Source organism: Ursus arctos, unplaced genomic scaffold (genome assembly GCF_023065955.2).
Source record: "Ursus arctos isolate Adak ecotype North America unplaced genomic scaffold, UrsArc2.0 scaffold_10, whole genome shotgun sequence".
Classification (NCBI taxonomy): Eukaryota; Metazoa; Chordata; class Mammalia; order Carnivora; family Ursidae; genus Ursus; species Ursus arctos.
This window is the reverse complement of record NW_026622764.1, coordinates 72,788,783-72,802,312: the sequence shown is the minus strand read 5'-3', so window position 1 is coordinate 72,802,312 and position 13,530 is coordinate 72,788,783. Positions and strand designations below refer to the sequence as shown.

Below are 13,530 nucleotides of genomic sequence, written 5' to 3'. Positions count from 1 at the left end.
CAACCCAGGAGTGGGGCTGTTGGTTGACTAGATACTAGAAACCCATTTTAGATGGAGAGTTAGAGAGGGGGGCTCTTGTGTTGGTCCACTGTCTCAGATGACAGAAGAGGAGAGAGTTAAATGTTGAATAGAACAGATGAGATGATAGACCCCATGTCTACCCCAGCTGGGAAAAGCAATGGAGATGGGGTGGCAGGGAGTGGGGGAGATGGTGGGCATGAGAAGTCTTCAGAGGCTCATGACATTGAAGACTATTGCTGTTGCTTCTCAACAGGCTGATCAGTGTGTAGGGCACTTATGTTGGAGTTTCTGGGGTGGAGAGATCAGGGAGTGAGCCATGGGAGTAGGAAGCTAATGGTAGAGCTGTGGGAGGCCATTCAAGGACTGAGAGACAATACTTCTGGTGCTCTATGTTGTGATTTTGAAGACAGGATAATGGCAGGGCAGGGACCAAGATGGATACCATAAGCCAACTGCTCACCTCTTTAGAGAGTGAGGGACGTGGCTGAGAGGTTAGTGGATTTGTTGAGGGAAGAGGCAGAAGGCAGTGTAGCCAGATGGCATGAATTTCACGAGTGAGTGTTTTAAAATGGCATTAGAGGCATAGAGCGTCAGGAGTACTATTGGCTTCAGATTCCAAGGCATGTGAGACTTTGCTGGAGCACCCTCTGCTTGAGGGGCTTCAAGGAAGGAGTGCTCTCAGCTGGGAAGAAAAGCTCCCAAAGGAGGATGAAGACATGGAGAAGTTTTGGTCCTAGGATGGTAGGGTGTTTTGGCAAGGCTACAGAGGGAGTGTGTGCGTGAGGGTGGGGATCCATGGCAGCTGAAGGAACAAATAGTTGGTGAATGCTGAGGCCCCTCTTGGATGGATCAAGATTATGCAGTGTATCTGAGGTGTGTTTCATCTGTCCTTCCTGCTAGGTCCTCACTGGTTCAGGACTGATTAGGAAGTTTAAAGTTTGTTGGTTCTGAGCAGCCTGTAAGTGGAGACTTTACCTTGATGAATGGTTTAGTGCTCTGCCACCTACTCAGTATCCTCTGACTTCCCAGTCCAGGCCCAGCAGCAACACCTAACACTTGGAGCTCTAACCACAGATCGCTTTTGTTTTTATGAGGAAAAGACAGAGATGACTAAGACTTAGCTCAAATTTAGGCAGGGCCCCAACACCTGTTTTTAGATTGTGCATATTACAAATTTAGCTACTTTCCAAGATTTCTTGTATACCAGTTGTTTTTTTTTTTCTTTTCAGGGTGACATTGGTAATACAGCTTTGTAGCTAAGGTGTAAGAGATAAACAAGCTATACCTAAAAATGATCCCATCACCTTTTCAGTGAGCAAGGTGTGCACAAAGTTACTTCATAAATTTGCATCTTGTGAGTGAGATAGGTACTTCTCCTTGCACCTACGTGTGTTAAGCCCATTCAAGGCTTATTATGTGTTGACTGTTTAGTACAGAATGATGGAAAGATCCAGAAACATCTGCACTAGACTTGCTGTGCCTTTAGGACTGAAATAACAAATAAAAATAATGAGCTTTCAAGAGGAATGTAATATAACACCTATAGTTGGAAGCCATCTTGTTTGTGAAATAACATTTTTTGTCTGTGTTTGTGCTGCTTGATCACAGAGGGGAAACACGATTACTTTAGGGTTCTTCTACTTTTTTGTTTGTTCTGTAAACTCTTACCTCAGTGTCTTCTCTTCAGAGTTCCCTTGTTTCAAATTCAGCATAGTTACACGTGGAAATATTTTCAATATTACTGTTTCTGTTGGTTGATTTAAAGGAAAAGAGGTATCATCACTTTAATTACAGCAAATACTTAGTGCCCACATGCATTGTTCTAAGCAATTTGCATGTATTAACTCATTTATTCCTCATAATAGCCCTCTGAGGAAGATACTATTATTGTGTCCATTTTCTAGATGAGGACAATGAGATCCAGTGTCTAAGTAGTTACTGAGGTTACACACCCACCCAGTAAGAAAGAGATTTGGGATTCAAACCTAGGCAGTCTGGTTCCTGAGTTCATGTTCTCACTAGCGACTCTACCAACTACTTTCTTGGGAGGGCAGAAAGTGTATAAAATTCAGGTCAGTTATAAACTTTTTCAAACTCTGACATTTTGGCTTTTTTCTGGTAACTAAGTAAAATTTTTATTAAATACATTTATCAGCACTAGTTTCATGGTTGTTTTTTGTTTTGTTTTTTTTTTTTTTTTTTTTTTTTTTAAGATTTTATTTATTTATTAGAGATAGAGACAGCCAGCGAGAGAGGGAACACAAGCAGGGGGAGTGGGAGAGGAAGAAGCAGGCTTCTAGCGGAGGAGCCTGATGTGGGGCTCGATCCCAGATCGCTGGGATCACGCCCTGAGCCGAAGGCAGACGCTTAACCGCTGTGCCACCCAGGCGCTCCATGGTTGTTTTAATAGCAAAACATTCTAAGAAACCTAAACGACAATAGTGATGGTTCTGGAATTATATATAGCCACTTAATTCAGGTTTTTAAATTATTTTTATCACTATTAAAATTTTGTTGAATTAAACCATAAAAATAACTTTTTTTTGCTATACAATTCTATGTGGTTTAACATGTGTATAGATTCATATAATCACTAACATCTTCATGAAAGATGTTAGTTGAAAAATGCTTATTTCTGTTAAGAACTCCATTACTCAAAAGCACAGTACTTTCTAAGAATTTTATGGAAGAATTTAAAATGCTAGTCAGAATTTAATACTACAAGCTCATCATTGTAAGTTGAAATGTTCAGGGAATGGGGGCAAGTAAGCAGAGCTTGACTTTCCACAAAGTGTGTGTGATGAAGTTTTGGGCTCTTATATTGGATGAAAGATAACTTTTCCTAACCCTGTTGCCTGCCACGACTGAACCATTGGAAAAATCAGAAGCCAATGAACTAGTGGAGTCATAGAAATAATACTTATTGTAAATTTTTTTCTCCCTGTGCTCCAGTGACTTTTTCTTAAAACTGATAAGATCACTCTGAGAAACAAACTGAGGGCTTCAGAGGGGAGGGGGATGGGGGAATGGGATAGGCTGGTGATGCGTAGTAAGGAGGGCACATATTGCATGGTGCACTGGGTGTTATATGCAACTAATGAATCATCGAACTTTACATCAAAAACCAGGGATGTACTATATGGTGAATAACATGATATAATAAAAATATTATTATGAAAAAAAAATCATGACTTTTAAAAGATTGGGATTGGCAGTCTTGGAACTGGTCTGTTGGCTTTGTCCGTAAGACCAGAGGTGATATGTTGTCTCCATCTACCTGTAGATGGGATTTGATCAATGGGTAAGCCTTCCCTAATAGATTTCCATTTAGAAATTTAAAGGACTTTTTTTTTTAAGTCTGTAAATGACAAAAAATTCAGAGAAAGTGAAAGAGAAAAGAAAATATAAAGAGAGAAAAGAATATAAAGAAAGATGTTGCTGTGCTATTTAAATACTGAAACATTTCAAAACTGCCAGTAAACTGATTCCCCACCTCCCCGCACCTGCAGAAAACCAGGCCATGATGGTAATATTTGTGGGTTTGCTGATAGAATTCAGGTAACCATTTCAGTGATGTGGTATGAGCTTCTTTAGGGAACTTAAGGAAGTTTTCATTTCAAGCTCCCTGTTTTCATTTGATTTTATTTTTATGTTGTAACTTTATTCTTCTTATTTTTGGAGACATTTTCATTCTAGCTCTTTTAATGATCAGATGAAAACAGTGAAGAGTGCTGACTTATGTTTTGCACAAGGCACCATATTTATGGCCAGTTAATGCCTTTCAAGCTTTCAGATCACCTGATTTTTGTAAATCGGTGTTGCCAGTAGAGAGACCAAGCTTGTGACTCATGGAGGGAGACCTGTAGACTTAAGCTTCTGCGTCCATCTGCCTCTATCTGGTTCCTGGCTTTCAATCTAATTTAATTAATTTTAATGTTTTTTTATTATATTATGTTAGTCACCATACAGTATATCCCTGGTTTCTGATGTAAAGTTCTATTGTTCATTAGTTGCATATAACACCCAGTGCACCATGCAATATGTGCCCTCCTTACTACCCATCACCAGTCTATCCCATTCCCCCACCCCCCTCCCCTCTGAAGCCCTCAGTTTGTTTCTCAGAGTCCATAGTCTCTCATGCTTCATTCCCTCTTCTGATTACCCCCCCTTTCTTTATCCCTTTCTTCCCCTACCGATCTTCCTAGTTCTTATGTTCCATAGATGAGAGAAATCATATGATAATTCTTTCTCTGCTTGCCTTATTTCACTTAGCATTATCTCCTCCAGTGCCGTCCATGTTGCAGCAAATGTTGAGAAAACGTTCTTTCTGATAGCTGAGTAATATTCCATTGTATATATGGACCACAACTTCTTAATCCAGTCATCTGTTGAAGGGCATCTCGGTTCCTTCCACGATTCAGCTATTGTGGACAATGCTGCTATGAACATTGGGGTGCACATGGCCCTTCTTTTCACTATGTCTGTATCTTTGGGGTAAATACCCAGTAATGCAATGGCTGGGTCATAGGGTAGCTCAATTTTTAACTTTTTAAGGGACCTCCACACTGTTTTCCAGAGTGGCTGTACCAACTTGAATTCCCACAAACAATGTAGGAGGGATCCCCTTTCTCCACATCCTCTCCAGCAATTGTTGTTTCTTGCCTTGTCAATTTTTGCCATTCTAACTGGCGTAAGGTGGTATCTTAGTGTGGTTTTGATTTGAATTTCCCTGATGGCTAATGATTTTGAACATTTTTTCATGTGTCTGTTAGCCATTTGTATGTCATCATTGGAAAAGTGTCTGTTCATATCTCCCGGCTTTCAATCTTATCCAGGCTCTGCTCATCTCCGGGAATGGATTATTACTATCTTCTGGGTTACTGTATTAGTTTCCTATTGCTGCCATAACAAATTATACAAACTTAGTAGCTTAACATAACAGAAAGTTGTCATGGTACAGTTCTGTATGTCAGAAGTCTGATACGGGTCTCATCCATGTCACGATGCCTGCAGGGCAGCATTCCTTTCTAGAACACTCTAGGGGGTTCTAGAGAAGAATCTGTTCCTTGCCTTTTCCAACCTTTTAGCACTGCCCAAACTTCTTGGCTCGTGACCCCCTTTTCCATTGTCAAAGTTGGCAGTATTGAATTTCTTGGGCTATTCTTGTGTAGTCACATTTCCCCCGACTGTAGCCAGGAAAGAATCTCTTCATTTTCTGTTTTTAAGGGTCCATGTGATTAAATTGGACCTACTTGCATAATCCAAGAAAATTTCCAGAAGTAATATCTTAATTTTTTAAAATTTAAACTGTTTTTTTTTTATGAGAGAGAGAGAGAGAGAGAGAGAGAGAGAGAGAGAGAGAGTTGGGGGAGGGGGTAGAGAGCAGAGGGAGAAGGACGAGCAAACTCCATGCTGAGCATGGAGCCCAATACAGGGCTTCATCCCAGGACCCTGAGTTCATGACCCTGAGCCAAAAGCAAGAGTCAGACACTCAACCTACTGAGCCACCCAGATACTGAATGTTTCTGAACTCACTTGCCAACACTAGCTTCTGTTCAAGCTGGGATGGTTTCCCTACCTGCAGTGAGAAATCAGACCATGAATGTTTATAGATGGCTAAGCTGTCTTCCACTTTTGTTTTACTTTCCTGTCTACATCCTCTTTATGACTCAAGACTGCACTCAGATTTCTCGCAGTCACTAGAGTTTCTTGACTTTCCTACTTGTTTCTTGTTCCCAGTTTTCCAAATGAACTCTGTCCATTCATTTATTTTGATATGTATTGATGTCAACACCTATTTTGCATTTTGGATGTGTATGTGTCTGTGTATGTCTTTTTTTCCTCATTTTTGAGGGGAAAATATATACTGCAAAAATAGTTCTTTGTATATTAGTTATAGAGCTCTGTTATTACTTTGAAGATTCAGCCTAGATTTTTATGGTATTGAGAAATCTTTAAGTTTCTCTTGAATTAATGACATCCTGATTTCTTTTAAACTGATTTAAGTGATTTAGAACTTGTTTTCTAAGATTGCAAAGGTAGCTAATTTTATAATAAAATGTAATCATAAGTATAGATTGATTCATGAGGAGTCAAAATGTGTTCTTTATTTAAAACTAGCTGTTGATTCAGGAGTATGGTACACTTTTTAATTTCATTAGTTATTTGGCAAAAATACACTCTTTTACTTTTTATTTGTTGAATTTGGTTAACTTACCTCCTTTTCTCCCCACTCCTTAACCCCAAGCCTGTTCTATGACTCTAATTCATTTTTCAATGCTGTTGTACAGAATTCCACGAAAGCACCTCTCAAAAGATCGAATGTTGAGAAAGTGACTAATGTGCAGATCCTGGTGTTGTTTGGCATCCTCTTGGTCATGGCCTTGGTGAGCTCAGTGGGGGCCCTGTACTGGAATGGGTCTCAAGGTGGAAAGAACTGGTACATCAAGAAGATGGGTAAGTGCTGGGTTGGAGTGCTTGTTGAAATAGGATGAAACCACTTTGGAAAACCCTTCCAAGTGTAATTTATGTATGGTGGCCATGCTATCCTTCATTCTTTTGGCTACTCTATAAGAGGCCAGCCTTCTTGAAAGATTAGGAGTCATATGATGAAATGGAGATGGACACATGTGGGGATTGTTTTATATTCAAATGATTGTATTTGTAACTATTTTTTGAGTTATTTTCTTAGTGGTTGCTCTAGGGATTATAATAAATGTCTTAGAGAATCAGCATTTGCTTTAGATTAATACTAACTTAATTTCAGTAAAATACAGAAATTTTACTCCAGTATAATTCATTTCTTGCCCTGCTTTGTGCTATTATCATAGATATTACATCCATGTTATCAACCCAGGATTCCAGTGTTATAATTGTTGCTTGATATTATCTAATGTTGGTTAAGCAAAAAGAAAATAAATATACTTATAGAGTTGTTTTACATGAACCTGCTTATTTACCATTTCTACTACTCTTCATTTCTTTTTGTAGATTTGAGTTACCAGCTTGTGTTATTTCTTTGCTTCATGTAGTTTTATCCTCTCATTCGTTTGTGCTGTCATATATATTACATCTGCGTATAAGTCCAGTGATGCACTTTCATAATCATTTTTGCCATTTTTTTTTGGTCCAAAAGAAAGGATAAAAAAATATGTAATTGTCTTTTATAAGTACCTGTGTTATTACCTTTACTATTATCCTTTGTTTATATGGATTTAATTCCTGTCTGGTGTCATTTCCTTTCATCTTGGAGAATTTCCGTTAGTATTTCTTGTAAGGCAGATTGGGTAGCAACAGATTCTCTGTTTTTATCTTGGAATGTGTTAATTTCTCCTTTGTTTTTGAAGCACAGTTTTGCTGATACAGGATTCTTGTAGAATTCTTGATGTTCTTTCCTTTCAGTACTTTGCATATGCCATCCCACTCCCTTCTGGCCTCCATTGTACTGATGAGAAGTCAGCTGTTAATCTTACTTTTCCCTTGTATGGGAGTCATTTTCTATTGCTGCTTTCAGAATTGTCCTTGGTTTTCAATAACTTTGAGTTTACTTTGTTTGGAGTTTGTTGAGCTTTTTGGATGTGTACGTTAATATTTTCCATCAGACTGGGGAAGTTTTCAGCTATTATTTATTCAAATGTTGTTTCTGCCACATCTTCACTCCCTTCTCTTTCTGGTAATTCCATTAGGTACATGTTAGTCCACATGATACGACCTTAGGCTCTGAATTTTTCCTTATTCTGTTTTCTTTCTGTTCTTGAGATTACATAATCTCTATCGATCTCTATGGAAGTCTGTCTGTTTCTCTCTTCTGCTAGCTCACATCTATTCTTCAGCTCTACTAGTGATATTTTTTTTCATTTCAATTATCATACTTTTCAATTTTGGAATTTCCACTTGGTTCTTTCTTTTATCTCTTTCTTACTGTTCTCTGATCAACAGTCATTGTCATCATACTTTCTTTTAATTCTTAATACAGTTTTAGTTCTTTAAATATATTTCTAATAGCTTCTTTGAAGTCTTTGGTCCATCATTTGGGTCCCCCTCAAAGGTAGTTTCTGTTGCTTTTTTCCTGTGTCTTTGTATGTTTCATATTTCTTTGTTGTTGAAAACTGCATGCTTTAGATAATATGCTGTGGCAATTCTGGATTCTGTTTCCTCTTCCTCTTGGGTCTTGTTGCTGTTTCTTGTTTATCTGTTTAGTGACTTGCCAGGAAAAATTCTATGAAGTATGTTGTTTTCTCCTGCAGTGTATAGCCTCTGCTGTTACTGGTCAGTTTTATTTCCATGTTTTGACTTTTTAATGCTTTTAAAGTGTATAGTTTAAGGTATGTGGTAGTTTTTAGGATATTCACAGATTGTGCAACATTTACCCCTTACCTAACTTTAGAACATTTTCATCACCACAGAAAGAAACCCTGTCCTCATTAGCCAGCACTCGTCTCCTTGTTTTTATTTTTAAGCCTGGATTACTAGGGGTCAGCATAGCTTAGAGGTTAGCCAGTGATTGGTCAGAGGTTGTTTGACCTATGTGTGGCTTGTGGAATGCCTTCAATGTTTGGGGAATTTAAAGTCTGCCCACATTCAGTCAGGGATGAGTAGTTCACAAGTACCCTCTCTGGTCTCTCCTAAGCAGGTGCAGCCTTGTGCATGGACATGACCTTCTGGACCACCAGGGTTCAGTGTGATTGTACCAAGGCTTCTTTGGCCATTTCTTTCCATGGATAACCCTGTTTAATTTCTGGCTAGTCTTCTGGTTTGTTTGCTCCTGCTAGTATTGTGAGATATTTGTCTTCCCTGATTATTAGCCACTGGGATCTCTATTGTTTTTGACAGTGCCCTTGGCATGGCTTTTTTTCATGCTCTGTTCCAAATAATGCCATCTTCCTCAGGCTGTTCCTGTCCTGACAACCTGCCTTACTCTAGAGTACCAGCCTGCCTCACCCTGGGAAGGAATTTCTGCAATATGGAGCTGGAGTCACCGGGGCAGGGCGGGGGGGAGTGTTGGAAGGGTAGGGGGGAAGGGGGATGCAAGCTGCCAGTCCCAACCACCCACCCAGAACAGAATTTAAGCATTATGGCTCAAGGGGAAAGGAGAGGGAAATTGCTTCTGACTTAAATGCCAAAGGTTTCCACTTAGATTAAGTAGATTTTTTTGAATACATGCTTTTGAATTTTTTGTATGCACTGTGATCAGTTTCCAAGCACTTTAAATCCTTGTTTTTGATAATTTTGTTCAGTTTTATTGCTTCCTTTTTTGGAGAGATTTGCCAATCTCCTTACATAGCAATTCCAGAAAAGAAATAAAATTTAATGACAAAATATTTTAAAAAATAAATTTGAATTTTAAAACTTTAGAAACTTTGCTTGAAGTTTTTGTTATTCTTCTCTTTTAATATATTTTGGTTAAACTGATCAAAACATTTTTTCCTTTTCTAATTATCTCGGGCAGAAAAATCAAACACTTTTAACTGCCCAGGAAAACTATTGTTGCCACTTTACAAATATGACTGGGACTCGAGTTGTAGGTTGGGTCAGAACTCTTGGTTTTGCTTCTAAAAATTTGGATTTGGACCCTCTTATATGTCTAGCTTCCGATATGAAGACTGATACTTTGTGTACATACATAGTTTCAAAATGTCATGATCTGGGTAAATAACAGCATTGGCACAATCTGCGGGCTTTGTGGAAGCTGGCATTTAATTGCCTATTGTCAAACTCTAGTACTAGCTGCATGGTTTATGATGGAAGAATGGTCTTTTTGTCCCACCCATAATGCTGTCTGCTTTGTTTTCTTATGGAAAAGCTGGAGTAGCTCTGTTAAAAGCCATCAGACTTCACATTTGCATTGTCACTGTTGGAGCTTTGACTTCAATTTCTATCAGGTTCTGTCCTTGTTCATCTCCACTTGATTGTTTTTGTTTGGCTGAATGAACTTTTATACATAGAGTCTTCCCCGAATGCGCTCTGCTTCCTGATGATATATATGATGATACAGAACAGCTTTTGGCCTGTATTCAAAATTGAAATTTTAGATTTCTTAATACATAATTCTAATTGGCAGATATTTGTGCCTAAGGAAATTATACCTTAGAGACTTTTGTTAACTATTCGTACTTAGAGATCCTATTTAATAACTACTTAATTCAAAAGAACAAGGTAGCAAAGTAACATGTCAGAAAGAAAAGAAGCAATTGGCAGGAAAAACAGAAGCTTTGGTAGATGAGAAGAAAATAAAGGGATGGTAGGAAGGTGAAACTACTGACCAGCCTGTGCCTACTCTACTCCCTGTTATCCCTTACCAGCCCGTTATCCTGCCAGCACAACTACCCTTGAGAACTCGCAGGCTGAGTCAAACCACCACCATTTGACTAATTTCCTGGGGGAAAAACTCAACTGTGGTTTGAAGTCCTTACAAATTACTAATCTCCAGTCCTAGCCTTTTGCTATCCTGAAATACCAGTTCCCCTCAAGAGGCATCCTTAATACCTTTTAACCTGCTGCAACCCTCCCTTGCCTCTTGCTAAGTTAATCTTTTACTGCTCTTTCCTTCAACCAGGGTGTCATGGTCATCGGGAAAAAATACTTCTCTTTTGATACAGACCTTGTACGTCTTTTCTCTCTCCTGGTTCCTCTTCCTGTCTAAGCTGACTCTACTTCTGCTTTGGATTCTGTCCCCTAGGAGTCTTGATCCATCATTAGGAGTCCTCTTCTGTTAAGATGTTCTTCTGTTATCTTCAATAAATAGCTCCAGTGTTCCTGCCTCCCTCTCTTTGCCTGCTACCACTGATACTTTTTTGCTTCTTATAAACTCTTTGGAGTATCCCAGATGGACTCTTACCTTAGTGAGGTTGTAGATATTCTTTACAGCCGTTTGACATGCCTGTCTTCTTTTCTGCATCCTTTTTAGTTAGCTGTCTTCTCTCTTTCTGCCAAAACTTGACTAAAGCCTCTGTTCTTCTGGATGGCCTTTGGTGACCATGCCTTCCCATTAAAATAAACCTCCTGTCCTGGTTTCATCAGTGCCCTATGAACTCCCCCTCAGTAGATGTACGCTGCTACATGGTCAGGGAGGGGCATGCTCGCTCCTGCCTGCTCCTGATTACTCCCCTCCCCTATAGCCTCCTGTTAGAAGCCAGCTCTTTATTAGAAGACATTGTATTAATAGTCTTTGCATTCATAGTTCATGCCACGTAGTAAGAGCTCAGTAACTGTTTTAACTCAAATCTCTAAATTTATACATAAACCAGTAGACTCTTTTTGGTGAACATCTTTTAGAAAAAGTCCACAATAATAAAGTCCACAATAATTCAGGGAACTGAATGAGACGAACTAAAGCAATACAGATACTCTGGTTTTCATCCACAGACACGACCTCGGATAATTTCGGATATAACTTGTTGACGTTCATCATCTTGTACAACAATCTTATTCCCATCAGTCTCTTGGTGACCCTTGAGGTTGTGAAATACACTCAAGCCCTTTTTATAAACTGGGTGAGTATCACAGCAGAACCTCAAAGCTGAGCAGCTGGAGCAATGTCAACCATTATTTTCTCATACTCTCTCAGAGCATCAGTCCTTCAGCTGAGCCCCCAGAAAAGGACGACTATGGTTCATTTATGATTGGGTCTGGGACTTAAACTGGCCAGTGAACTGGCAAGGGATCTCTGGCAAGGCTGTCCCTGAGCTGGTGATGCCAATGACTGGTTACCTGACACCTCAGTTTCCTGGTCCATGAAACAGGAGGACGTTGGTGCCTATTTATTCAAGGGGTTCTTGTAGAGATCATGGAAGCAGAATGCTTAGCAGGTGCACGCCTTCTGGTGAATGGGGACAAAATGCTGCAAATGCTGCTCCTGCTTTTACAGTCTAATGTGCTGCACGAAAAGTCTCAGAGGTGTGTCTATTTCAGCATGCATTACATGTCAAAGGTCATGGGGACCGTAAACTTGGATTCTGTTGCAAGAGTGGAGGTGGAATTTTAAAGGAACTGTCATGCCATTAAGCACTGGACTTCAGCAGCCAGTATTTGTAGACTGGGCACTTTCATGTGCGTTTTTATTTGATCTTCATGACAATCCCGTGAAGGAGGTATTGGCTGAGCTCAGAAGTATGGGTTATGATCATCTTGAAACCAAATCTTCTGTGTATAAATTGCATGTTTTCTTCTAGCACAGTGTTTCTCTATACTAATAGCCACTGCACTTTCACTCCCAAATTAAAAATGAGCATTAGTATTAAGTCATCTGTTATAGCTTCTTTTCTGTGTTAGTCTAAATGAAGGATTAATGGTATTTATTTTCTGAAGCACCCTCCACTCCTTCTCTCTCTCAGGACACAGACATGTATTATCTAGGAAATGATACTCCTGCAATGGCCAGGACCTCAAACCTTAATGAAGAGCTTGGGCAGGTGAGAGCCTCCTTGGGAAATTTGGTAGTGGTGACTCCAGCATCAGGGGAGACCAGTGCTAGAACCATGAGAGATTTAGGGAGAATAGTTCTCTACGAATGTGGTTTTGATGTCTGAAGAGCTATATATATCGCATTTGAAAGTATTGTGAAATAGAAGTGTTAGTTGGCTTTGATCTGCTTTTTGAGACATCAATGTATTTCATTATCTAGAAGGTGCCTATAGAAAAATAATACAAAAAATAAGTGCAAAATTACTTTGGACATTAAAATTATTTATCAGGAGTAAATGATGGGGAGAATAGTGGTTTGGATATGTGGGTATTGGGTATTCTTACAAAACATGGGGGAGCTAATTCGAAGGACATAAATTTATTAAATTTCTCACATGTGTTAGATTTCATTTCTGGAGCTTTCCAGGGAACGAGTTTCTTTTCTGCCATCACCCTTGAAACTCCTTTGGCCTTAAATGAGTCGCATTTTTCATTATATCTTCATCTAATGTTGAAATTACTGTAAGGAATATCCTCTTCTGAATGCATTGCAATTAAAGATTATAATTTTATTTTATACATCTTATTTAAAGATCCCAACAGCCCTAGGGGCTGGGTGCTATATATGTCAGACTAAATTTACCTCCTCTTTGAACCCTTTTACAGTTTTTTGGGTAAAGTTAACTTATCTTTCTTCTATGTCCCCATAACAGTCTCTCCAATTATGAATACCATAAAGTGAGAGACATGATAGTGATGTGGTGTCGGTTTCCATCTTGAGCCTTTCAAGCCCATTCAAGAGTATGGACATGCCTGGGATGAGGTCTTTGGTTGCCTTGGTCAGTCTAGCATAATGCTCAGTATACCATTGCTCTCAGGATCCATTAAACTGGGTCCCAGTAATTGGAGGATTAAAAGTGCTCAAGTTGTACCCAGGATAATAATTCATCCTAATTGGGAATATGGGAAAAGTTTGCTTGCTCAAAAAGTTTTGAGTTGGAACCTAAGGATAAATTAAAATTCAATAGGAAAATGAGAGTTCCTTATTAGAAATTTTTCATTTTTTAACATTTTGATATAATCTTTTAATTTTCTTAAAAAGAGGTA

At 39.0% G+C, this 13,530-nt stretch overlaps 1 protein-coding gene across 1 annotated transcript in view; it reads left to right on the top strand.

Annotated features, from left to right (window-relative positions):
- The window catches only part of ATP8A2 (ATPase phospholipid transporting 8A2), a 479,733-nt gene that overhangs the window by 60,905 nt on the left and 405,298 nt on the right, over nt 1-13,530 (top strand). The window contains exons 10-12 of the mRNA XM_026493019.4: nt 6,312-6,477; nt 11,386-11,513; nt 12,354-12,431. Of these exons, the coding sequence (XP_026348804.2) occupies nt 6,312-6,477; nt 11,386-11,513; nt 12,354-12,431 (372 nt within the window). The remainder of the gene's footprint in view (nt 1-6,311; nt 6,478-11,385; nt 11,514-12,353; nt 12,432-13,530) is intronic.